Genomic DNA, 24863 nt, shown 5'->3' with positions numbered 1-24863 from the left:
CATTTTAGGGGACTTCATGAGACAGTGATTCGCCCGCCGCCTCGTCCTATTCCATCCAGAGAAACAGAATGAGACGTGTTTGCAGTGATTTGTAGTATTCGCCAAACAGGGTGCTGCATCAGAACAGCCTGGAATACAGTGCAGAGAGCCCATATTAAGCCTCCGAAGGGAAAAGGGTTTTCTCTTCATTTGCAGTTCCCGATGCAGTTCCATTGTAAAGTATCTAATAGGATAATATCAGGGCTCTCCAGAAACATAAGTAACTCATTGGTTAAATTTCAATTTTCACCTTCCCCCTTCTTCCTGGGTGAGCTCATTCCCCCTCCCTTTTTTTTTTTTTAAACCCAGTGATTTAAAATGCTAGAAGGAAAAGCAACTGAAGTCTTAACTTTCAGAAGCTGAATTCCCGGCTAATTGAAATTACTGGGCACCATGCTATCTATAGCCAATGAAGAGATTTGGAGCTTTCACTCAGTGCCTTCAAGACATGTCGTTGTGTAGTCAGAGAAAACAGAGATCAATGCATTTCCAAACTGACAGAGGGAACGGATGCTCCTTGGTAGCACATGCCCAGGATCCTGTGTGTGGGGCTTGCGCTGTGCTGAAAAGCTGAACACCGGTCCATATGCTCCTTATTTACTGCGATGTTCTTTGCATGCTACTGTGCACTCCGGACTAATGTGAAGGTAAGAGGAGGCGAGCCGGCAGCTGGGCACAATCTTCATGTTCAAACAGCTGCAGAAAATGTCTACCTTGTAGCTTCAGGACTTTCCGGATTGCCGGCTGAGCAGGCAGATTATTACAGGTGGTTGCAAGGCTTTGTTTCATTGTTGCCTTGCAGCCTCGCTGGGGGGGCATGTTGGGACGCAGCTGCGAAGTGACCTTCAGATTTAACTGTTTGTAATTCAGATTCACGCTCACTCTGGGGAGGATGGGGTGGGGGTGGGGGGCGGATGAAGGTAGGCCAGGAGTAAGAGACCAGAGGGGGTAAAAACCCACAGGGCATGCTTTAGATTATTATCTGAGGTCTGTCTTTTAAAAAGTGTCGTGAGCTGCCTGCGGTCCTGCAACTTAATTGCTTCAGAGCCGAGCTTTAAACTTAGAGGTTGTAGTGGCATTCGGTTGTGGTTTGTGGTATACTTGTGTATCCTGTTCATACAAACAGTTGTTATCATTGAAAATAGGTGATGAAAATCCTCAACTCTGGGTGGGCTGCTGGCTTCAGTTGTGCGGACACTGGCGACCCAGCTTTGCCACCCCACTGACACCCACGCTCTGTAGCTAATGAGTCTTCAAAGTTGAGCCTAAGTTTTGGAGATTTTCCCTTTGACAGGAGGGACAGGGTTATTATTGGCGAGGTTTGATGACACCGTGTTCATTCAGCACGAAGCCTGATAGAGCAGCTGTGGAATTCCAGATGCAGAAGTTAAGTGAATCGGAGCCTCCTGTTAGCATTCTCAACCTATATTTCTTATTGAAGAAAAGGAAAGTGAATGCCTTTTCAGAATAAAAAAATAATCCTGGCAAGAAAAAGGGTCAAGACGGATAAGACAACATGTTTTTAAAAAAGTCTTTTTAAGAGTCAAATTAAAATACCACTCCTGCGTATTTCACTGGGGAATGCTAGGGTTTAATTTTATGTATTTACAAGTTTATGCAAGAAATTCCTATCGCTCACTTCTTTTTTTTTGAATTTCAAACAGGTAGTATTTTTGTTTTGATGACCAATTCCTTGACAATGACAGCCTGGAAGCAGTCTGTGGTTCATTTAGTCGATTCTGCAGAATTTGCTTTTTACTACTTTAGAGATAAACTTCACCAATCATTTTTCTTTATGAGTCTGATGGGTATAGTAAACAAGATGAAAATAGATCTTTAAAAACATTGAGTTACCAAAATTAACTCACATTTATCTATGACCACTTCCTGTTCTAAATTATGAATATCATATGCATTCTTTTGTATGTTAAATAAGTAAAAAATGCATATCCTGGAGGAAAAAAATGTTTTCAGAGAAAGCCCCATGAGTAATGAAGATTAAGAGATAACAGTTGCTTGATAGTGCACTGTTATATACCAGAAGTCAGGAAAACGGAATCTCAAGTTTATTTGATACATGTTTAGGAAATACCTTTTTTCACTTTTATCTACTAACTTTAACTTCTTTTCCTGGGTTCAGATTAAAATTTTTCTCATTTAAATTCATAAGTTACGGAATGAGAAGACTTTCATATCATAGCTAAATTTAGATGACTTTTTAGATAATAAATTCTTAGCACCCTGACTAATCTGTACCGAAATATAAGCACTTCCGATAGCTAATCAATAGAAAGTCAAATTATGTACATTGTCACATTCAGCACATATAACCTTGCTTTGAATAGTTTTATTTCAATTTTGGTATGCATATGCCCTTTCAGTAATTAGGTCTTGCACTTTCTTGCATATTTTAAGTTATCTTTCCTTCTGAAATAGCAAGTTTTACGAAAGAGTTTGCATTTAGTTGGTATTTTACAAACTTGAGGAAATAAAATCTTACCTAAGCATTTTTTGGGGTATTTTTTAAGTTGTGGTCTTAAAGTTTTATTTTATTTCCATTGTACTCAGAATAAACTATTTGCATGACTTTGGCAAATTTTCTTTACTCATGCATTGCATTGAATTATCAGGATTGTTGTTACACTAACACCAAACTTTAGGGCAGTTAAAATTGAAAAGATAAAAACAGCTTTTTATCTTTTCTTTTTCTGCTGATAATAATCATTTATTCTGAAATGGTTAATTTGTTAATTAGATCTTTATCATTTATACAACAAAAAACCTATACAAACCCTTTCTATCAATGTATTTAATCTTTTTATGTAACTATCAGTACAATTTTGATATATTTGTGCATACATCACCATGCTTCAACTATATAAATATATCAGCATATTTCACATTTTATGTAACTGTCAAGGCATTGAAACCAGAATATATACATGTACATATACATATGTTTACAGATATTAGAAGATGATTCACAGTTCACTCATCTCTCATTAATTTTTTAAGAACAATTATGATCTATTCCCTATGCTGGAGCTTGGAAAACTAAGATAAATGGAAAACAGTCCTTGCTCTTAAGAAGCTTCCAATCTTGAAAAAGACACAGACACATCAAAGGACCAATAATAGCATCTTTGCAGAATTGCATGCAGAATGTTGTTTACAGAACCAAAACAGAAAACCGATTGATTCTGTGTTGACTAGTCAAGAAAGGTTCTACGGGAAAGTCACGACTAAGTTGAGTCTGGACGGCATATGGAATCTGGCCAACCAGACCAAAGAAAGGAATGTACGCCTGGCAGAGGGAAGAGCAAAAGCAAAGAAGCAAACAGCAGGCCATGTTGAAGGGCTGCAAAGAGTTTGAAATGAATGGAGGACGGTGTCTTGCAAGGCTGAGCAATGAATTAACATAGTAAACCACAAGCAAGTGGAGGCTGAGGGCAGAGCCTTGACAACCGAGTAAGCCATCCTTATAATCTGATTCATTAGAAATTCAACTACTTCTTCACTAATTTCTAAAGAGAGGAAAAATGAAAACTTCTAATCATGGGATATTATTTATGCTCTGTGTTTTCTATCTAGCTTCCAGTTGCTTGGCTCTCAGGAACATTTACATCATGGTAGTCTGAGTTTATTCAATGTTTTTGCAGTGGGAGAGATTCTAGGCGTGGTCAGAGGCACTGGGTCTTCTTACACACTTGGCTTGGCTGCGTGGGTCTGATGGTTCTGTGCTGGGGCCTGGCTATGAAATGCTGCTTGGGTCAGCAAATCTGATGGGTACCCAGGCCTCCCCTGTTGCTACAGAGCTCAGGTGGGCACCAAAGGTGGTTTGTGGTGCAAGGCGTGGAACTCAGAGCCTCAGGCAGGAAAGGCGAGTGCTCCAGCCCTTTGAGCTCTCAATCCATGAGTTCCTTGAATTTACGTTTTTCACTTTTTAAAGGATATGATTAGAGCAATTTAATATGAATCTGCTCACACACACAAAAAGAGCAATGTGATCATCATATAAATGTATAATTTCTCTTTCATGTCAAATTTTCTGTTACATAAAAAGTGGTTCTTTGAGGACTGAAGAGATAAATAGTACAAATGTTTTGACACTTGCCTTGCATGCGGCTGACCTCAGTTCAGTTCCCAACACCCACATGGTCTCTAAAGCAACAGCAGGTGTGACCCTTGAGCACAGAACCAGGAATAAGGCCTGAGCACCATTAGGTACAGCAACATCCTCATGACCCCTGCCAAAGTACGTCTTTGATAGAAAAGCAGGCAGTTTATTGTACCAGATAGATCTATGATTGTTATGGCTCTATTTCCGAAAGTAGTAATATTAATGATGATAGCTTACACACAGATAATATCTTTTGCTTTTCCATATAAAATTCAGTTGCTCCTCTCTTTATTTAACCCCTTTCATTATCTTATTATAGAAATAAACATATCCAATCATAAACACACAGTTGCTTTTAAGGCAAGCATCCTACTAGTTGTACTATTGCTTTGGCCCAAGGCAATAATAGTTCTCATCTCTTCTAAGTATTATGTGAAATGGGGCATATAAATACTGTAAAAATGTTCTTAGAATCTAGTTGCTAATCAATTTAACTCATAAAAAAATGTTCTTAAAATATAGGAAGTAATCAATTTAGCTCATAGTTGGTGAAGTTGAGACCACCAAATAGATTTCAGGATTGTCTTTAAAACTTATCAGGTTAAAAATTCTAAGAATTGAGCCAAATTAAAAATATATATAATTCTGTCACTGTCACTGTCACTGTCACTGTCCTCCCATTGTTTATTGATTTTCTCAAGCGGGCCCAGTAACATCTCCATTGTGAGACTTTGTTGTTACTGTGTTTGGCATATCAAATACGCCACGGGTAGCTTGCCAGGCTTTGCCATGTTGGCAAGATACTCTCGATAGCTTGCCGGCTCTCTGAGAGGGGTGGAGGAATTCAACTTGGGTCGGCCATGTTGGCGGTTTGCAAGGCGAATGCCCTACCCGCTGTGCTATTGCTTCAGTCTATATATAATTAATGAGAAATTTATTAAGAAATAATATCCATTCTCCTGCCATATTGTTATTACTGCCATACATATGATACACTACATGTAAGCTTTCTAGAAGTCAGGATTTTAATTGGTTTTATTCACTATATCTTATTAGTATCAAGAACAATGTCACGTATAAAGAGAATGTTCCATAAATATTTATTAAATGATTACATAAACTGAGCTTGAGATTTGTCTTCAACACTTATTTTTCCCAAATTTATTTATTAATGCTTGTTAAATTATTTGAGAGAAAAAAATATAAAGCCATAGATTTTGAAGTGATCTAGGTTTGTCTTTGAATGCTGAATTTATTCATCACAAACCACTTGCACCATCACTCACATACTCTTTGATTTGCACAGTTAGGTTATAGAACTAGGTTGTTAAGAATCAATAATTCAAACTAAAACTGTTCATTGAATGACTAAGTAACCTAAAATTCAGATATTCATCATCCTCATACCATTTATTGAGTGAAGTTGCTCTTTTCCAAACACCCCGCCTTTTCTGCCTTTGAACATCTGCTAGTATTATTTCTTGTAATGGGAATACCTGTCCTGATTGCTGCACTTGTTCACACCTGCCCTGTTTGCTGTACTTGCTTAAATTCTCTCCTTTATTTAAGAGATATTACAGATGTCATGTCTACCTTGACATGCCTGATACATAATAAATGCTCACTAAATACCTCCTGTGTGAATGAATATAGAATGTGGAAAAAGTCTCATGCTCTGACCCTTATCATTATTTACTAGAAAGAAAGTAGGGATGGTAGGATTACATAAAACATATAAACTGTTTGAAAATTTTTAGAGTTAAGAGTGACTGAAAAGTTGGCATCACAGGTATTTAATAATTGTTTGATGTTGAGGTTTTTCCCCCCTAAATTTTAGCTTACCACATTGATAATATGGGCTGGAGCGATAGCACAGCGGGTAGGGCGTTCGCCTTACAAGCGGCCAACATGGCCGACCCGAGTTCGATTCCTCCGCCCCTCTCAGAGAGCCCGGCAAGCTACCGAGAGTATTCGATATGCCAGACACAGTAACAACAAAGTCTCCAATGGAGACGTTACTGGGCCCGCTCTAGCAAATCGACGATCAACGGGAGGGCCTTTACCTTTACATTGATAATATAATGATGATACTAATAGTTACATTATAGGAATCACTTTTGTGTAATTAAAAATTCCAGACCTGGAGGCCAGCACGTAGGACATTTGCCTTGCATGTGACCCACTCAGGTTCTCAGGTTAGATCCCTGGCATCCCATATGGTTCCCTGAACAATGCCAGGAGTAATTTCTGAGTGCAGAGCCAAGAGTAACCCCTGAGCATTTTGGGGCGTGACCTCCCCCACCAAAATCCAGACGTTGGAGTCCTGGCTTTTTTCCCCTTATTTTGGGTGAACCATGTGGTGTCAGGACCTCTTACATGCAAAGCATGCCCATCAAAACAGCCTACTGAGCAGTGTCCGACTCTCGGGGAAAAGTTTTGAGAGCATAAAAATATTCGTCAGTGTAGTCACTGGCTGATATCAAGAGTTTGGCAAATCATAGCTTATAAAGGACCAAGAGCTGGAGGAGAATTAGAGGTTCCTAAAATAATCCATAGTTTGGATCAGGTTGACACTAGTTTCAGGAGATGTGTGGTTCTATTTATAACTTTAATTTTAGACATTGTCTTTTATGTGTTTTCTGCCCTGACACTGAGTTCTAAGTTAGAGGCTACTGTTCCAGGGTCGCTGCATTCAGTCAATATTAACGGGGGGAAACACATTGATGTATGCTAAGGTCTTATTCCTGACTGTGCTCAAGGATCATTCCTGGAATGCTCAAGGTGGTTCCTAGACAGAACTGGAGTTGTTCTGGTAAAGTGTGCAAAGCAAGCTCCTTACCCTGTGCTCTCTCTAGTCTTTGTAGTTTTAAATTGAATCTACTCTAAACTACTTAAGAAGAGGAATCTTATATTATATGCATGTATAACCCCATTGCCTTGCAAGTGAATAAGTGATAAACACATTTCTGTTGAATGAGTGACTAGATGAATTTGAACAACTCAAATGGTAACACCTATTTTACAAAGTATGTCTTTGGATTGGGTATGTCACCACCAAATAAGAGTAGATGTACATTGATTGACTTGTGTATATTATATCATTCTGCATCCCTGGTATAAATTCTATTTGGTCATGGTGTATGATCTTTTAGATTTATTATTTGATTTGGTTTGCTATAGGGCTGGAGCGATAGCACAGCGGGTAGGGCGTTCACCTTACAAGCGGCCAACATGGCCGACCCGAGTTCGATTCCTCCGCCCCTCTCAGAGAGCCCGGCAAGCTACCGAGAGTATTCGATATGCCAGACACAGTAACAACAAAGTCTCCGATGGAGACGTTACTGGGCCCGCTCGAGCAAATCGACGATCAACGGGAGGGCCTTTGTTTTTTTTTTTTTTGGTTTGCTACTATTTTGTTTGATGATCTTTGCACATATATTCATGGCCATTAGCAGGGAGATGGAAAAAAAAGTGACTAGCATGCGGTGGGGATGGTACGGGGGCAGTGGAGGAGAGTCAACATTTTGGTGAAGGGTGTCATACTGGGACATTTTCTGACTGAAACCCCATCACTAAAAGTACTGTAAATCATGGCACCTAAACTTTAGAATTGTTATTTTAAAAATATAAAACACAATGAGGAAGAAATATATTGCTTCCAAAAAAATAATTCTCTTTTGACAAATGATTGTCTTTTTCCAACATCTCTCTAGGGTAGGGATCTTTAGCAAAATAATCTGGGTATCTAGTCTTGAAAGTAAAACTGTATATAATTCATACTGATACATTACACACTGATTCCTGTACTTACCTTTATTAATGAACTTGGAAGGGTATAGAGTGAGTCGTAACTTACAATTTGAAAAACAGTATACATGCATTCTAAAAAATACAACTCCAACTAGGACTAAGCAAATAAGAAAATGATGATTCGTAACTGTTAGACAACACTAAATAGGTGATGTGTAAAAGCACTGTATTGAAATAGAGTAACTTTCCATATAGCCTGGTCCATTTTCTTCTAAGCCAAGAGTAAGACCTGAGCACTTGGAAATTAATGGTTCGGCACCTAATTGCCCAGTCTATTCCCTGGAGTCTTAAACTAGCTACCTACACAACTTGGCACATCAAATAATTAATCTTTGTGGAATATTTCTGGCGTTTCAGTCACTGCTCAAAGTATTTTATTCTTTCAATTTTCAATTACCCTAAGGGAAGTTTTTTTTTAATTGATTAATTTGACATTAGCCAGCACCAGAAGAATTCCCATGAACATGATGACTTTTACCTTCCCATTGACCCTGGGAGTGGTTACACTTCAAAGACACTCATAAACTATTGAAGTTTGCTCACCCATTGCCCAACTGTGTTCTTGTCCTTGGTAAAGGAGACAACAAAAGTCTACTAGATCTTTGTTTTGATTGTCTTTGAGTAGAATATTAGGTCAGGGAAGTAACAACTGTGACGATGATATTGGGTAGTGATCACTCTGGATAAGAAGTGGTGCTGAAAGGAGGTAGAGTGATGTGCATGATATTCTTTCAGTCAAAGTGTTGCAAACCACAGTACATAAAAGGAAAAATGAAAAATACATATCTGTTACAGAGGCACGCTGGGTGGCAGGAGGGAAACTGGGGACATTGGTGGAAAGAAGTGGACACTGGTGAAGAGATGGGTGCTCGAACACTACAGGACTAAAAGTCATGAATAATTTTGTACCTCATGGTGATTTTATAAGTTAAAAAGAAAACTCTATTAGACCAATTGGTATTGTTTAGAGCAAATCTATCAGCTAAAAATCAAACAGGGGAAGATTAGAAATACAACAAAGAAACATTTGACTGAGGAAAGTCTCTAAACATTTTTAAATTTAAAAGATTTCTAAACTTTCAGCTAGCTCTTTTTGTTTATGCCCTTTAAAGACTCTAGCACTTTGGGGGGCTGAGAGAATCTAGCAGGTAGGGCACTGGCCTTGGACATCGCAACCTGGATCCCACTGAGTAGAACATAATTGTCTGTTGAGACCACCCCGGAAAGATCCCTTTGCGTTCAGCAAAGGAAGGGGGAAGCCCTGGTTTCACTGGGCATGGCCCAAAACCAATAAACAAAAGTACGAAAATATACATGCAATAAACCTATAAATGAGGTGGTAACTTAGACTTAAAAGTGAATCCCTGATGAACCAAAGAGATAGACAGGTAGTAGGATGCTTGACATGCATGTGGCCAGACCTTGGTTGGATCCCTGGATTCCTGTATAGCCTCCAGAGTGATTTCTGAGTGCAGAGCTAGGAGTACACCCTGAGCACCCATGGGTGTGTCCTAACACAGAAACAAAAATCAAAACAAAAATAGATCCCTGATTCATATTGTAGTACATAAAAGGGCCCTTTGCTTTGCTGTCTATATTTGGGCAGTTAATTTATAATCTTGCACTCCTTCAAGCTCTAAAAAAATAGACTAAAAGGTTTTACTTGTTTTAATTTTAGTTTGTTGGGTTTTTTTACTTGTTTGTTTGATTCTTTTGTCTTTGCTTTTGGACGACACCTGACGATGCTCTTGGCTCTGTTGGCAGGGGACTGACCCCTGGCACTGTTCAGGGGACATGATGCTGGGGATTGAAAAGGGATGTGCTTTATAAAAGGCAAATGCCATAACCCCTGTGCTGCCTCTCTAGCCCAGTGGAAAAGTATTAAAGGCGTCAGGTGCATGGTTTTATTCAGCTCAGTTTAAAGAACATCAAGGTATTATGTGCTTGCTACTTCTTTAATATATGCTTGTCATATACTTACGCAAATATTATATCAGTTTAGAAAAGATAATATTATGCTTAGTCCACAACGTTACCACTTGTATATAAAACATGTTTTCCAATGTATTTATATGTAAGTGTATGTCACGTATGCACAGCTACATGAGTTTTTGCTCCAAACCACAGCATAAAGAATATACTCATGTCATCAATAATTACTCAGAATTGTAATTTTAATGATTGTATAGTAGAGAGCTTTTTAGAAATAAATAGAGATAGGCAGGAACTTGAAAGCATTGTTTTTCTCAGGCCATTACTTTTCAGCAGAGGAGAGAAAGCTTTCAAGTGTAACTTTGGATAGCTTTGAAATGAGATGTAGTTTAGGGAAGAAGAAAAATGTGTGTGTGTGTGTGTGTGTGTGTGTGTGTGTGTGTATGCATGTGTATTGTAACCTGGACTTCATATATATCATTGCTAATGTACAATGATGGGTCTCATTCTCCTAAATAGCCTTGAATATAATCTCAGGGCTAGGATGAAAGAGACGTTACTGGGGCCTGCTCGAGGCAATCGACGAATAACAGGATGATGAAATGAAAAATGAAATGAATGTACTTTAGTCAATTTTTTGAAAAAAGTATATTTAATGCAAATGCATTTCTTTGATTCCCTAATTCTCTCTTTGCACCCATCCCATGAAATATTTTGCTTTCAGCTGTTTCCCTCCCCTGCTTCCCCTGAGTCTTTCAAATGGAAGATAACGATAACCAGACAACTCTTTTTTTTTTTTTTTTTTGCTTTTTGGGTCACACCCGGGGATGCTCAAGGGTTTCTCCTGGCTATGCACTCAGGAATTACTCCTGGCGGTGCTCAGGGGACCATATGGGATGCCGGAGATTGAATACAGTCGGATTCACCCTCCCTGCTGGGCTATTGCTCCAGCCCCCAGACAACTTTTTCAATATCACTGTTCTCCTAGGCATTTAAAGTGGGAAGTTTGGAATGAATTTTAACTTCCCAATGGAAATTTAATCAGCCCATCACACCTATAAATTGTACCTCTGAACAATTTCTTCTACTTGCCTCTTTAGAATTATAGGTGGATTGCTGAAGAGATGGTACGGGTGTCAGGCACTTACTTGCCTTCCATGGAGTAGACTCCAGTTCAATCCCCAATAGCACAACGGGGTCCACTGAGCACCTCCAAGAGGGATTCCTGAGTACAGGTGGATATGACTCCCAAACCCAAAACCAAACTAGAATTTAAGTTGGGGTCTACAGCAATACATCTCTTTAAATAATATATAACCTCAGCTAAACATGAAATCTTCAAAACATCTTTGGAAACAATATTTGCACATTCCCTGATATTAGGAAAATGAAAGATGTTAAGTCTTTTAATAAATATTTTAATATATAACAAATGTGTATATAGTTGCTATTGCCTTGCATGTGGCTGACCAGGAGGTTCGATTCCTCTGCCCCTCTCTGAGAGCCCGGCAAGCTACCGAGAGTATCTCACCCACATGGCAAAGCCTGGCAAGCTACCTACCCGTGACCTATTCAATATGCCAAACGCAGTACCAACAAGTCTCATGATGGAGACATTACTGGGACTGCTCGAGCAAATCGATGAACAACGGGAGGACAGTGCTATCAGTGCAAAGCTATTAATAACTAATATAACTAATATATAAATATATGTGCATAACATTCATATGTGTATATTTATTTGGGGATCAGGGCTATTCCTGGTTAGATGAGATGACCTGAGGGCCACCAGGGCTAAATTGAACTATGTAATCAATTACTTTAGAATATCATAAAGTTGATTTTTGTTTTGGATGATGTAACTAGTGGTACTGTGGGTTTACTTCAGGCTCTGCTCAGGAATCACTCTGGCGGTGTTGGGGGGACCACATGGCGTGCTGGGGAGTTACCCCAGCTGAATGCAGGCAAGTACCCTTCACACTATACTACTTGTCTGGCCCTCATGCAATTGATTTTTGACTCGATTTTAAGAAGATATGAAGAATACCCCATTTATAAATTGTATTGGTATATAAAAAAAGCTCAAAATGTTCCACTTTTTTAGGTTTTATTTAGTAGATATAAAGGAATTATTTAGAAAGTCGTAAAGATTTATTATTGCTAATCAGATAAAGTGCTTTAGTATATTAATATATTAAATTATAGAAATTTTAATATGTTATATTTATAAAGGAAGGTTAAAACATTCAAAGGACTTAAGTTGTAAAATCTCCCTTATTGGAAAATTAAAAAATATTGCTAAAATTATTAATAGAATAATGCAATCATAAGCTGAATTGTAAAAGCTAAAAGTCATAGACATTTACATTTACAATTTAAAAATTAAATATTAATTTTTCAAATCAAAAGACCTCCAAATAATATTTCCACACTTAAAGGATGACTTAAAATAGCACCAGAGCCAGGAGTAACCCTTGTGCATCACCGGGTATGACCCAAAAGTTAAAAAAAAAAAGGCACCAAAAGAGACACAACATTGCACCTTGTTAAGTTCTTATAACGTGTTATGGCAGTAATGTATATGAGAACATGCTGTACATTCTTGAATATTACCATTAATGCGTTTGCTAAGTCTGGATACTTCACTTTAGAAAGGTATTCATCTTTTCTCTCCTCCAATAGTAATCGTAGTACACTCAGGCACTGATACTATTCTCTCCCACAGGGAACTATGTTTCCTATCCTTTTTTACTTTCTATTACTTTGTTTCTTAGGGTAACGCTTGCTCTGTTTTGTATTCCAAGCAAATCACTTTATGTTACTATTATAACTTGTATATGTTATTTTAGGCATGTTTATTCTTACTTGTTTTCTTTGTTGAAACATAGATTCTGTATCTTTCTCAGATCATTTTTGTAAAACAAATATTAATCGACTTTCCTGTGTGCTAATACTGCATTCTCTACAAGCAACTAAAAGCTACACTAAGAAATGGTATAGATGTCTGTGTGCAGTGTCTATTGAGTCCTTGTATTGAATTTGAAATAAAAATCATTCCAGGGGCTGGAGTGATAGCACAGCGGGTAGGGCGTTTGCCTTGCACGCGGCCGACCGGGGTTCGATTCCCAGCATCCCATATGGTCCCCTGAGCTACCGCCAGGAGTAATTCCTGAGTGCAGAGCCAGGAGTAATCCCTGTGCATTGCCAGGTGTGACCCAAAACGCCAAAATTAAAAAAAAAATTAAAAAAAATCATTCCAAAGAAAATTCTATAATAAAAATATTGGGAATGCAGAGGTGGGGGAGGACTCCCCGGCAGCATTCAAGGCTTTTCCTGACTCTGTGTTCAGAGTTTACTCCTGTGTGAGTCAGGGTACAAAATGGGTTGCCATGAATTCAATTCCTGTAGGTCCCATGCAAGGCAAATACCTTACCCTCTGTACTGTATCTCTGGCCCCACAATAAAATTATTTTAAAGCAATTGGCTAGTTTTAAAAAAGTTGTAATTGGGGCTGAAGAGACAGTATGGACAGGGTACTTGTCTTGCAAGTGACCAATCCAGATTTGATTTCCAATATCCCATATGGTCCCCTGAGCACTAACAGGAGTAATTATTGAGTGCAGTGCTAGAAGTAAGCCCTGAGTATAGCGGGCTGTGGTCCAAAACAAACAAACAAACAAAATTAAAAAATACAAATAGTTTTTGTAAATTGTGAATAAGAAATTTCCAAATTGCATTAACGAAAAATTAAGACTATACAATTGTTTTTTTCCCCTTTAGTTCTGAAACATTGTTTTAATTTGGGGGGGGGGGTCTGTTTTAGAGTTTTTTTAAAAATGATTGTTGCACTAGCTGCTGGTGCAAGTAGGAGGTTGCTAAGGCAACTATTGATCTATAATGAGGAAAGCTCAATTACCACAATGACAGTCTGCCTAGTTTCATTAGGTAGATCACTGTTCACCTACCTTTTGGTCTACCACAACTTCTAAGGTTCTTTTCTCTTTCCTTTGGAACAGCAGTCAATAATATTGATTTTTGCAGCACTGGGTGATTCTCACCTCTTCCCTCATTATCTCTTCCTTTAGGGCTAAACAAAGCCAGATTCCCTGGGGTGTTCCAAGGTCTGCAAAGCCTATGATAAAAATGGCAAGATGTAGGACTTTGAGTGTGTGAGAGGGATGGTCAGTGACATAAAATCCCTGGGGATTATCCTGGGTAGAAAATTTTTTGTCACAATCTTATCTTAAGGGATAATATATCCTCCAGAGAAAAGAGTGAGTGAAATACCTATCTTCTTCACTACAGTTCCACTGAGTGGGTGAGGGGATTCAAAAAAAATGAAAGAAAGAAAAAAATCCTAAAATCTGTCTTCATGTGTAACTCTTACTGGTCCTATTCAAGTAAACAGATACAACTCTTGGTGAAGAGACCAATGACTGGCAAAAAGTCAAAAGAGCAGTGATATTTAATAGAGCCATTGGTAGTGTACTGTTGAAAAAAACCCGAATGTACTATGTTTTAGGAATTTTGTAGTCTTTAGCTCAGTGGTGGGGCATTTGGCTTGCATACAGTTGGCCTGGCCGAGCCAAGTTCGATTCCTCCGCCCCTCTCGGAGAGCCCAGCAAGCTACCGAGAGTATCTTACCCGCATGGCAAAGCCTGGCAAGCTACCCGCGACGTATTCAATATGCCAAACACAGTAACAACAAGTAAGTCCCACGATGGAGACATTCCTGGGCCCGCTCAAGCAAATCGATAAACAACAGGAGGACAGTGCTACAGTGCTCTTTATATTAGGTAAGGTAAAGGCCCTCCCGTTGATCATCGGTTTGCTCGAGCGGGCCCAGTAACGTCTCCATTGGAGACTTTGTTGTTACTGTGTCTGGCATATCGAATACTCTCGGTAGCTTGCCGGGCTCATCGAGAGGGGCGGAGGAATCGAACTCGGGTCGGCCATGTTGGCCACTTGTAAGGCGAATGCCCTACCCGCTGTGCTATCGCTTCAGTGATAATCTGAAGGTCCTGAGCTCTTTATATTAATCATTTTATATCCTGTTGAGAGACTATCACTCTACACCTTAAGTAGACTCGAAAACTGAAATGCAGTCAGAATTTATCCAAAGTCAAAGTTAAAGTATAAAAGTGACACAGCAAATATTTCCCAAAATTCCCTCATTACTCCCCGGAACCACTGACTTGTCTTGAGTGCTCAGGCCAAGACAGAGTGAATAGAAACAGGACCCTTTGGGCTACAGTGATAGTGCATTGGATAAGGGGCTTACCTTTTATGGGTCTGACCCAGGTTCAACTTTTGGCATCTCATCTAATTCCCTGAATACTGCCAGGAATAGTATCTGAGTGCAGAGCCAAGAGTAACTACTGAGCACCGTTCGCTCTGACAGCCAAACAAAAAATTACTGAAACATGAACCCTCTAGTTTAAAGATGAAGGGGAAAACCTTGGAGTCAGTTTTGATTAAGCAATCTGACGAGAGATTTATTGTTGTGTCAAAAGAAGGGTCTGTGGGGAAACCCTGACATAATATTTAGGAGGGATTTTATTTACGCTTGTAAAAAGGTCTGAGGTCATAGATTTAGAGATTAGAAAAGGAAATTCAGATTTCTGGACTATTTTGAGTATGATGCTTAGAAAGTTTATATAATAAACTAGGGCTAGCGCTAGCAACTCCACCTTTTAAATATCACACTTAACTTTGCCTTTCTTCCCTATTGTATGAGCCTGTGTCATAGTTTTCTTATTTATAGAAATGGAATTCTAATGTCCTCATCTGTAAAATAGGCTACTTCTGTATCATCCTCAACTCAAAATCTGTCATTTGGCTCTGTTTGAAATGCACAACCTGACATCACTGTAAGAGAGAGCATCACTCATCTCAGCTCAGCTGAGTTTTGTAACTTGATCTGTCAGTGTGTATAATTTAAAATATTTCGGAAGTGGTTTTCTATGACATCATTTTGCCTTATGGGATATTCTGTTTGTTGAATACAGCCTCTTTTTAAATGTCTTGATTTATGTTTCACCTCTATTCTTATTTCACCTCTACTAAAATGCAAGCAGCATTATATTTTTGTTCTTGTTTTTTTTTTGGGGGGGGTCACACCAGGTGATGCACAGGGGTTACTCCTAGTTCTGCACTCAGGAATTATCCCTGGCGGTGCTTAGGGGACCATATGGGATGCTGGGAATTGAACCCGGGTTGGCTGCGTGCAAGGAAAACGTCCTACCCGTTGTGCTAATGCTCCAGCCCCCAGCATTATATTTTTGGCTTAAATTACTGTAATATATTCCTATTTGGGGGTTTCTCCATTTATTCTTGATTTAGTAAGAGTGTTTTACATAATGAAACTGAATATTCAATATGTTGTTTTACAATATGTGCTTAATATGTAAAATTTTCAATATGTACTTAATACGTCACCTGTTTAAAACGCTGAATGGCCTCCCCTTTGTTCTAGATATGTTCTCCATCTTGTATGATTTTGCCGCCTTCTAGCTTTAGAGTTGACTGTGCCCCTCCCTTTTAGCTGGGGAAACCACAGTCTTACTTCAGCCCCTTGGAGCATTGGGATTTACCAATAAAGCTTTGCTATTGTCTTTCCCAGAATGTATCCCTACCATAATTTTCTGATTGAATCCTTCTAACCTTTGGTTCTCATTTCAAATGTATAGTCTTCATGAAGGGCTGAAGCGATAGCACAGAGGGTAGGGTGTTTGCCTTACACGCAGCCAACATGGCCAACCCGAGTTCGATTCCTCCTCCCCTCTCCGAGAGCCCGGCAAGCTACGGAGAGCATCTCGCCCGCATGGCAAAGCCTGGCAAGCTACCCATGACGTATTCAATATGCCAAACACATTAACAACAAAGTCTCACAATGGAGATGTTATTGGGCCTGCTCGAGAAAATCAATGAATAACGGGAGGACAGTGACAGTGACAGTCTTCATGAAAATCATCCCTGTTCCTCTATTCTAGATCAAGTTCCCTTTATAAACTCTTACACTATATGACATCTTTTATAGTGCTTAGCAGAATAAACTCAAACATATCTATTTCTTGAATTATTTGATTACTATCAGTACCCCAAGTGGACTACAAATAACTTGAGAGTAGGAACATGTTAGTATTGCCTGCATTATTTTCTTAACCTTAAACACAGTATCTGAAACATAATGTGCCCTACATTTATATTAAGTGTATAGCATATAAATGAATAATTAAATAGTCTCTGTACTGTTTCCCAAAAGAGAACAAAGCTGATAAATAACACCAATTCACTATAAGGTTCTTGCTTTCTAATGCATTGACATTGAGTTTGGAAAGGAAGTGTCATTCACTTTCTGTGGGTCTCAATCCTGAGTAGAGAAGGTCCCTATTTATTTCTCTCTAGAGGTGAAATGTCATCATAAAAATAGATTTACTGGTCTTTCAAATGAAAATAATTGTATAACAAGTGTTTTTATTCGTTGGAGGCTATAGTTAAGTGGTTTTTTTTATATGATCCTTTTCATCTCACATTTTTAAAGCTCTGATTTAAACTCAGTCTTGTTACCTATAAAATGATCTTTCTTTTATACCAATATTCCTGAAATTTTGCTATGACTTAGAAGCACATAGATAACTTGTAACGACATGGATTTCCTTGACTATTCTCAGATACTGTCATTCTTCAAACACGAAGAAACCAGAAACGTGGTACTATGCTTCTGGTCTTTGAACCAGACACGTAATAGTTCTCTACCACACAGCAGTAATCCCACCCCCATGCCAGCCCTCAAGAGCCAACATCCCAACCCTGAGGAGGTGAAGGTAGTTAGACTTATCTCTCACAGTCCTTCTATTAGCAACTATGGAGTAGGGATGGTGATAGTTTACTCAATATCAGATAGAAAATTTAAGAACTACATATACTCATTTGGAATGATGAGTACTTAAAACCCTAACATGGATATTTTATGTTTGATGTTTTATTCCTCATAAATGAGGAATGGTTGAAAGAAGTTTTAAGCATGATAAATGACATAAGAAGGAAAACATTTTTTATAAGCTGTCTCTGTACTTTCTCCAAATTATCATGTCTCCTGCCCCAGATCATGTGGACAATGAGTAACACGAGGCAAATCACTAGATTTTTTTTCCTGACACAAGCAAAACCTTCCCTGTCCCATGTGCTATATTTTGTTGGATTCTAGCACCATACATGCTACCAGAGCTTGAACAAGGGGGTGAAACAAGGCAAGCTCCTTAAACCTTAACTCTCTCCTTCTCTCTTTCTCTCTCTCTGTTTGTCTCTCTGTCCCTCTTCTTTTGGGCATTGTAGCTTGCAATACAGATGCTGAAAGGTTACCAGATATATCCCTTTACCTACTTATAACACTCAATTCTGGTCCAGCATCATCAGTTCCAGCTATTATTGTCATACCGGTTCCTTCTCTATCTTACCTTCCCTCTATCCTCCACACACTTGTGATTGTTTCCAATGATTGCACACTTGTTGTTGATTCCAACCATTGATCAGTCCTCCTAGCTTCTTTTTCCCTGAAAATGAATATTAGTCTTTTACTATATATATATTTTCTATATATATATTTTATATACTACAAATGAACACATTCGGTATATGTCTGTCCCTCTCCTTCTGATTTATTTAACTTAGAATGATATTTTCCATGTTCATCCATTTATAGGCAAATTTCATGGCTTCATTTTCCCTAACAGCTGCATAGTATTCTATTATGTTGATGTGTCATAGTTTCTTTATCCATTCATCATCAAATATTCATCCATATTTGACATTCTTGGGCACTCTGATTGTTTTCAGATCCTGGCAATTGTGAATAGTGCTGTCATGAACATAAGAGTACAGAGTTCCATTCATTTTTTTAAAAATATGTGGCTACTGGGGACACTGGTGAGGGAAATCCACACTGGTGAAGATGGGTGTTGGATCACTGTATGACTGAAACTTGACCATGATCAACTTTGTAACTCTGTATCTCAAGGTGATTCAATTAAACAAAAACCTTAAAAAACATGTTGCTAACAGTTTTTTCCAGAACTATTTATTGAAGAGATTTTTCTTTCTTCATAATATGCTCTTAAATCCTTTTTCCTAAAGTAATTGTTCATATATCTGAGGATTAGATTCTTGACTGTCAACTCTGTTGTCTTTGGCAGTCTTTGTATTCAGCACCATACTAGATACTAGAGTGTTATAGTCGTTTTGATACTAGAGTTTTATAGTCGTTTTGATACTAGAGTTTTATAGTCGTTGAAAGTCAGGGAATGCAATAAGCTTCCCTATATTTCCTTCAGAATAGCTTTGGCAATTCAGTGTGAGCGTAATATTCCATACAAATATTGTAGTATTCATTCTATGTCCTTGAATAATGCCATTGAAATTCTCATAGGAATTTCATTGAATCCATATAAAACTAGGTAGGGTGATCATTTTTACAATGTTAATTCTTCAAAGCCACAAACATGGAATTTCTATTTTCCTGTGTCATCTCCTACTTCTTTTTACAGTGGCATATAGTTTTCTGTATAAAAACTATATAGGTTTCTGTATAAAAAACCTTTTATAAACTTATTCCTAGATATTTGATGTTTTTGGACGATCACGATCACGACCACCCTGTTGTTCGTCGATTGCCTCGAGCAGGTTCCAGTAATGTCTTCTTTGTCCTAGCCCTGAGTTTTTTTTAAAAGTGTCATATTCAAGGCTTTTTCAGGGTTAGGAGAATGAGACCCATCATTGTTAATAGTATTTGGCATATTGGGTATACCACGGGGAGTTTGCCTGACTCTGCTGTGTGGGCAGGTTACATTTGGTAGCCTGCCAGTTTGTCCAAAGTAGGAATGAGCGCATTAGCGGCCGCGCGCTTCCGGGAGCCGAGTGTGATAATCTCTGGATCCTGGCCGTTGTTGGAGTTACACGGCAGTAGGTGGGTATAACTGTCTAGTTACTGGCAGGTCCAGTCCCAAACCGTGCAGGCTTGGAGATCTCAGCCCCGGGTCCCACACACCTGGGTTCCTCTGGCAGTTCTTTTATGCGTGAGGCTCATCCAAGTGTGTGGAGAGTGGTCCCAGCATGGCCTTGGCTGGGCCCCGGAGGTCTTCAGCTGTTGGGCCCTGGTGGAGACAGACAGGCACAGGGTAGGAGACTCTGTGGACACAATTGTAAATGGATTCTTTTCTAGTCTTTTTTTTGCATGAAAGAATGCAACAGTATTTTATGTGTTGATTTTGACACTCCTACTTTGTTATTTTGGTCTATTGTCTCTAAGAGTTTATTTTATGGTATCACTAGAGTTTTCTGTACATATTACTGAGTCATCTGCAAATATTGAATCTGACTTCTTTTCCAATTTAAGTGCTTTTAATTTTTGCCCAATTATTATAATAGAAAAAGATAGCTCTTAAAAACGAAAATAAAGTGCTTCCTTACATAGTAGAAGACATAGATAAAGATACATGTTTTTGCACCGTTGTCTACAAGAAGAAATCATGTTGCAAAATTTTGCAAAATTTTAAAAGTTTTGTGCATATTTTGTCACCTTGTTCTACTAGAAATTCTTTATTATATTTGCACTTTCATCAAGACTATGTAAAAATGACAATATTAGAAAACTATTATCATCCTCCAAATTCCAGTAGGTGGGGGTCACACCCACCAACTGGCCCCCTGGCGCCGTGTAATCCCATCAGCGGCCAAGACTCAGAGACTATAAAAACCAGCTCCCGGAGGGAGAACAATGCAGTCTCCTGCCCCCGCGCCTGGCTATTCCTCGCCAGGGTCCCTTGGAGGGCAGCGGGTTGAGCTTTCCTCTCCGCCCTGACCAGGGCCCCGGCAGCCGAAGACCTCCAGGACCAGCCACCACCGTGCTGAGACCACTCTCTGCACACCTGAAGGTACCGGCAGAGGGACAAAGCCACGTGGGTTCCGGGGCCGAGATCTCCAAGCCTACTCGGATTGGAGTCGAGCATCCTCCACCCAGATCCTCCAAATTCCAGTAGACGGGGGTCACACCCACCAACTGGCCCCCTGGCACCGTGTAATCCCATCAGCGGCCAAGACTCAGAGACTATAAAAACCAGCTCCCGGAGGGAGAACAATGCAGTCTCCTGCCCCCGCGCCTGGCTATTCCTCGCCAGGGTCCCTTGGAGGGCAGCGGGTTGAGCTTTCCTCTCCGCCCTGACCAGGGCCCCGGCAGCCGAAGACCTCCAGGACCAGCCACCACCGTGCTGAGACCACTCTCTGCACACCTGAAGGTACCGGCAGAGGGACAAAGCCACGTGGGTTCCGGGGCCGAGATCTCCAAGCCTACTCGGATTGGAGTCGAGCATCCTCCACCCAGATCCTCCAAATTCCAGTAGACGGGGGTCACACCCACCAACTGGCCCCCTGGCACCGTGTAATCCCATCAGTGGCCAAGACTCAGAGACTATAAAAACCAGCTCCCGGAACCGTGCGGCCGCAAATGCGGCCGCACGACATCTTATTATGACATCTCATTCCTACTTTGACAAACTGGCAGGCTACGCTACCGAATGTAGCCTGCCCACACGGTGGAGTCTGGCAAACTCCCCATGGCGTACCAAGTATGCCAAATACCAGTACCAGTGATGGGTCTCATTCTCCTAAAGAGCCTTGAATATAATCTCAGGGCTAGGATGAAGGAGACGTTACTGGGGCCTGTTCGAGGCAATCGACGATTAACAGGATGATCTGTGATCTGTGATTGTCATTACTAATTATTTTTATCTTGCTTGGAAATATTTGTCAATGAAATTAAACTTATTTCTGCATTGGCCAATTTATTTTGATTCTCAATAATGTTGAGCATTAAATTGACTTAGAGTAACTTGAATTTTTCATTTTTAGCTTGTCTGTTATGTCCAGTTATTAAAAAATAAGAACTTTTCTGTTTTACTAATAAGATATTAATTATTTTATAAAATCTACATATGAGTAATACTTTTTCATAAACATCTGATAAAGATGTGACTTTTCTTAAACCTTTATTGTGATTATATTTCGATGGATTTATAAAGAAAATTTTATTCTGTAAGGGCCATTTTACTTTTAACATCGTCCAAATTTGACTATCCCAAAAATGGTTTGTGGAAGACAAAATTCAGTAACTTCATTCTGATTTTCCTTGTAAAAATCTGTGGTTTTTGCAAACCTCTGCTTATACCATGAACATGTACATGATTTTGTTGAACTATGATTAAGTATGTGCTAGAGCGATAGCACAGCGGGTAGGGCATTTGCCTGGCATGCGGCAGACTGGGGTTCGATTCCTCCGCCCCTCTCGGAGAGCCCGGCAAGCTACCGAGAGTATCTCACCCACACACCAAAGCCTGGAAAGCTACCCGTGTCATATTTGATATGCCCAAAACAGTAACAACAAGTCTCACAATTTGTTATGAGATGTTACTGGTGCCCACTAGAACAAATTGATGAACAACAGGAGGACAGTGCTACAGTGCTATGATCAAGTTTAATTCAAACTATCACAGGTACAAAGATGCATGGGAGACCTTTCCCCTAAGGTCCATGTGCTGGAAATTGCTTGTACATATGCACATATACTATAAGAATGATATAGGAAAGGTGAGAAGGACTAAGATAGTTAGATCTAGGGAAACATGGGGTAATCTTCAACTAGATCTCAAAAGGAGAAGTATGAACAATGGATTTCTATTTATTTATTTATTTATTTAATTGTGTTGCAGTGAGATAGACTCTTACAACGTGGTTCATAATTAGGTTTCAGTCATACAGTTTCAACACCCATCCTTCCACCAATGTACATATTCCAGCACAAGTGCCAGTGTCTCCAGTTTCCCTCCCATCACCCCACTCCACTCCAGTCTTCCTCTGTAGCAGTTTCCCTCCCATCACCCCACTCCACTCCAGTCTTCCTCTCTCTCTCTCCCTCCACCCCCACTCTGTCTGTCTGTCTCTTCTCCCTCCCCCTTATTGTACATGTGGTTTGCCGTACAGATACTGAACTGTTGTCATGTATATCCCTTTACTTACTTTTAACACTCAGCTCTTGTCCAGAATGATCACTTCCAACTATTATTGTCATACTGGACCACTCCCTCTCTCTCTCTTAAATCATAATACTGAAAGTGTGGTAAAAGTCATAGATCTTGGACTGGGACAAAAAAGTACTTTTTGTATTTACAAGGAATATCTTTCTGGTAAGTTAGAAAATGTCACAGATGTGGGGAAATTCAGACAGGACATGGGAAAAATCCTTGATGGTGATTTTGTAATTGCTCAAAATTGGTAACAAAAATGGCGCTGAAGTGATAATACAGTAAGTACAGAGCTTGCTTAGTACAGTTGTTCTGGATTTAGTATCTGGCATCCCATATGGTTTCCACAAGCCCTCTAAAGAGTGCTCATTGAGTGTGGAATCAGAAGTCCTGGGTACTGCCAGGTATGTTCCCCCCAAAAAATTGGTAATGACAAATGAATAAGTTACAAAAATATTTAAATACTGGAAATGGCAAATTAATAAATTATAAAAATATATTGAGTAAAGAAAGAAGAAAACTCCATTAATAAGATTTTTTGGGCAGAGATATTAGATTTAGTAACCATATAGGAGGGAGAGGGATGGGGAGAAACAGGATTAGTTATTTTTTTGACTTGGATAACTGATAAATTATAATGTCATTAGTCAGCTCAAAGTATTTTCACAGAGGTATTTAGAGTAGAAATTCAGTTTGTGTACATTGAGTACACATTGCCAATAATAACTCTATCTGGTAGCCAGCAATATGTGCCTCTCTGCCTCTGAGGTGTGAGTATTAAACTGAAAATGAAGGTGAGGGTATGGTCACCAAGTGGTGAGAGGTGAAGCCACCAAGAGTTAAGAGTAAATAAGCTGTGCACACAACTGGACATCGTGGCGTTACGGAGATAGATCAGGTAGAGATCAAACTGGATCCTATATGATAAGATGCTTTCTGAGTGGCAATTCATTTTTCAGATACATGGGATTATTATGATCATTGCCATCATTAAGACTTTCATTCTCAAAGAAGAGATAAATTAGCGCTATCACGTTTTGCTCGAAGCAGAGTAGCTGCCATTTCAACCCGAGAGAGGAACTCTGCCAGCAATTTTCTTTTTTAAATTTTCAAATTCTAAGATAAAAGAAGCCTTTGTGAGAAAACTAAGTAGGAGCCAGGGTTCTTAGTTTTCCTTGTTTCAACTGTAGCCATAGATTTGCCATCTGGGAATTTGTAGTAACTGTGAGCAAGCGTGTTACCACTGAGTCATCCCCCGTGGCGTGCTGGGGAGACAAGGCCTAGGTCCAGATTTCCATTCAAGAATTTTACAGAACTGTATTCTAAGAAAACCTAAGACATTCCCATGAGCCAAACTGTCTTCTAATTCATAAGTCTCTTTAATTCATGATATTGAGGATATTTCTATTAGACTATAAAATAATTAAGTTTCTTACAGTCATTTATGTAACTCACAATATATTTTCAAAGTTCACATACTTTGTTTTTCTTTTTGGGTCACACCTGACGATGCCCAGGGGCTACTCCTGGAATTACCCCTGGCCGTGCTCAGGGGACCATATGGGATGTTGGGAATCGAACACGGGTCGGCTGCGTGCAAGGCAAATGCCCTACCCGCTGTGGTATCCCTCCAGCCCCATCAAAATTCACATATCTTATAGTTAAATTTGTATATTCAGAGGCTGGAGCAATAATACCGCAGGCAGGGCGTCTTCCTTGTACATGAGCGATTTGGGTTCAAACCCTGGCATCCCATATGGTACCTTGAGCATCACCAGGAGCAATTCTTATGTGCAGTGCCAGAAGTGATCTCTGAGAATCATCGAATGTGACACAAAGAGTTCCTACCCCCGAAAATGTATATTCATGTATAGAAATAATTCAGTTAC

The 24863-nt window shown here is 39.4% G+C and overlaps 1 protein-coding gene across 2 annotated transcripts in view; it reads left to right on the top strand.

The window, feature by feature from the left end:
* The first annotated feature begins 352 nt into the window (after positions 1–352).
* Positions 353–24863, top strand: part of DLG2 (discs large MAGUK scaffold protein 2) — a 1600462-nt gene continuing 1575951 nt past the window's right edge. For both annotated transcript variants that reach the window (XM_056115953.1, XM_056115951.1), the window contains exon 1: positions 353–686. In XM_056115953.1, coding sequence (XP_055971928.1) covers positions 645–686 — 42 coding nt within the window. In that variant the 5' untranslated portion in view covers positions 353–644. The remainder of the gene's footprint in view (positions 687–24863) is intronic.

The sequence above is a fragment of the Sorex fumeus genome, unplaced genomic scaffold (genome assembly GCF_029834395.1).
Source record: "Sorex fumeus unplaced genomic scaffold, SorFum_2.1 ptg000030l, whole genome shotgun sequence".
NCBI classification, from domain to species: domain Eukaryota; kingdom Metazoa; phylum Chordata; class Mammalia; order Eulipotyphla; family Soricidae; genus Sorex; species Sorex fumeus.
Note: the sequence above shows the minus strand (reverse complement) of the source record. Positions and strands in the feature narration are given on the sequence as shown.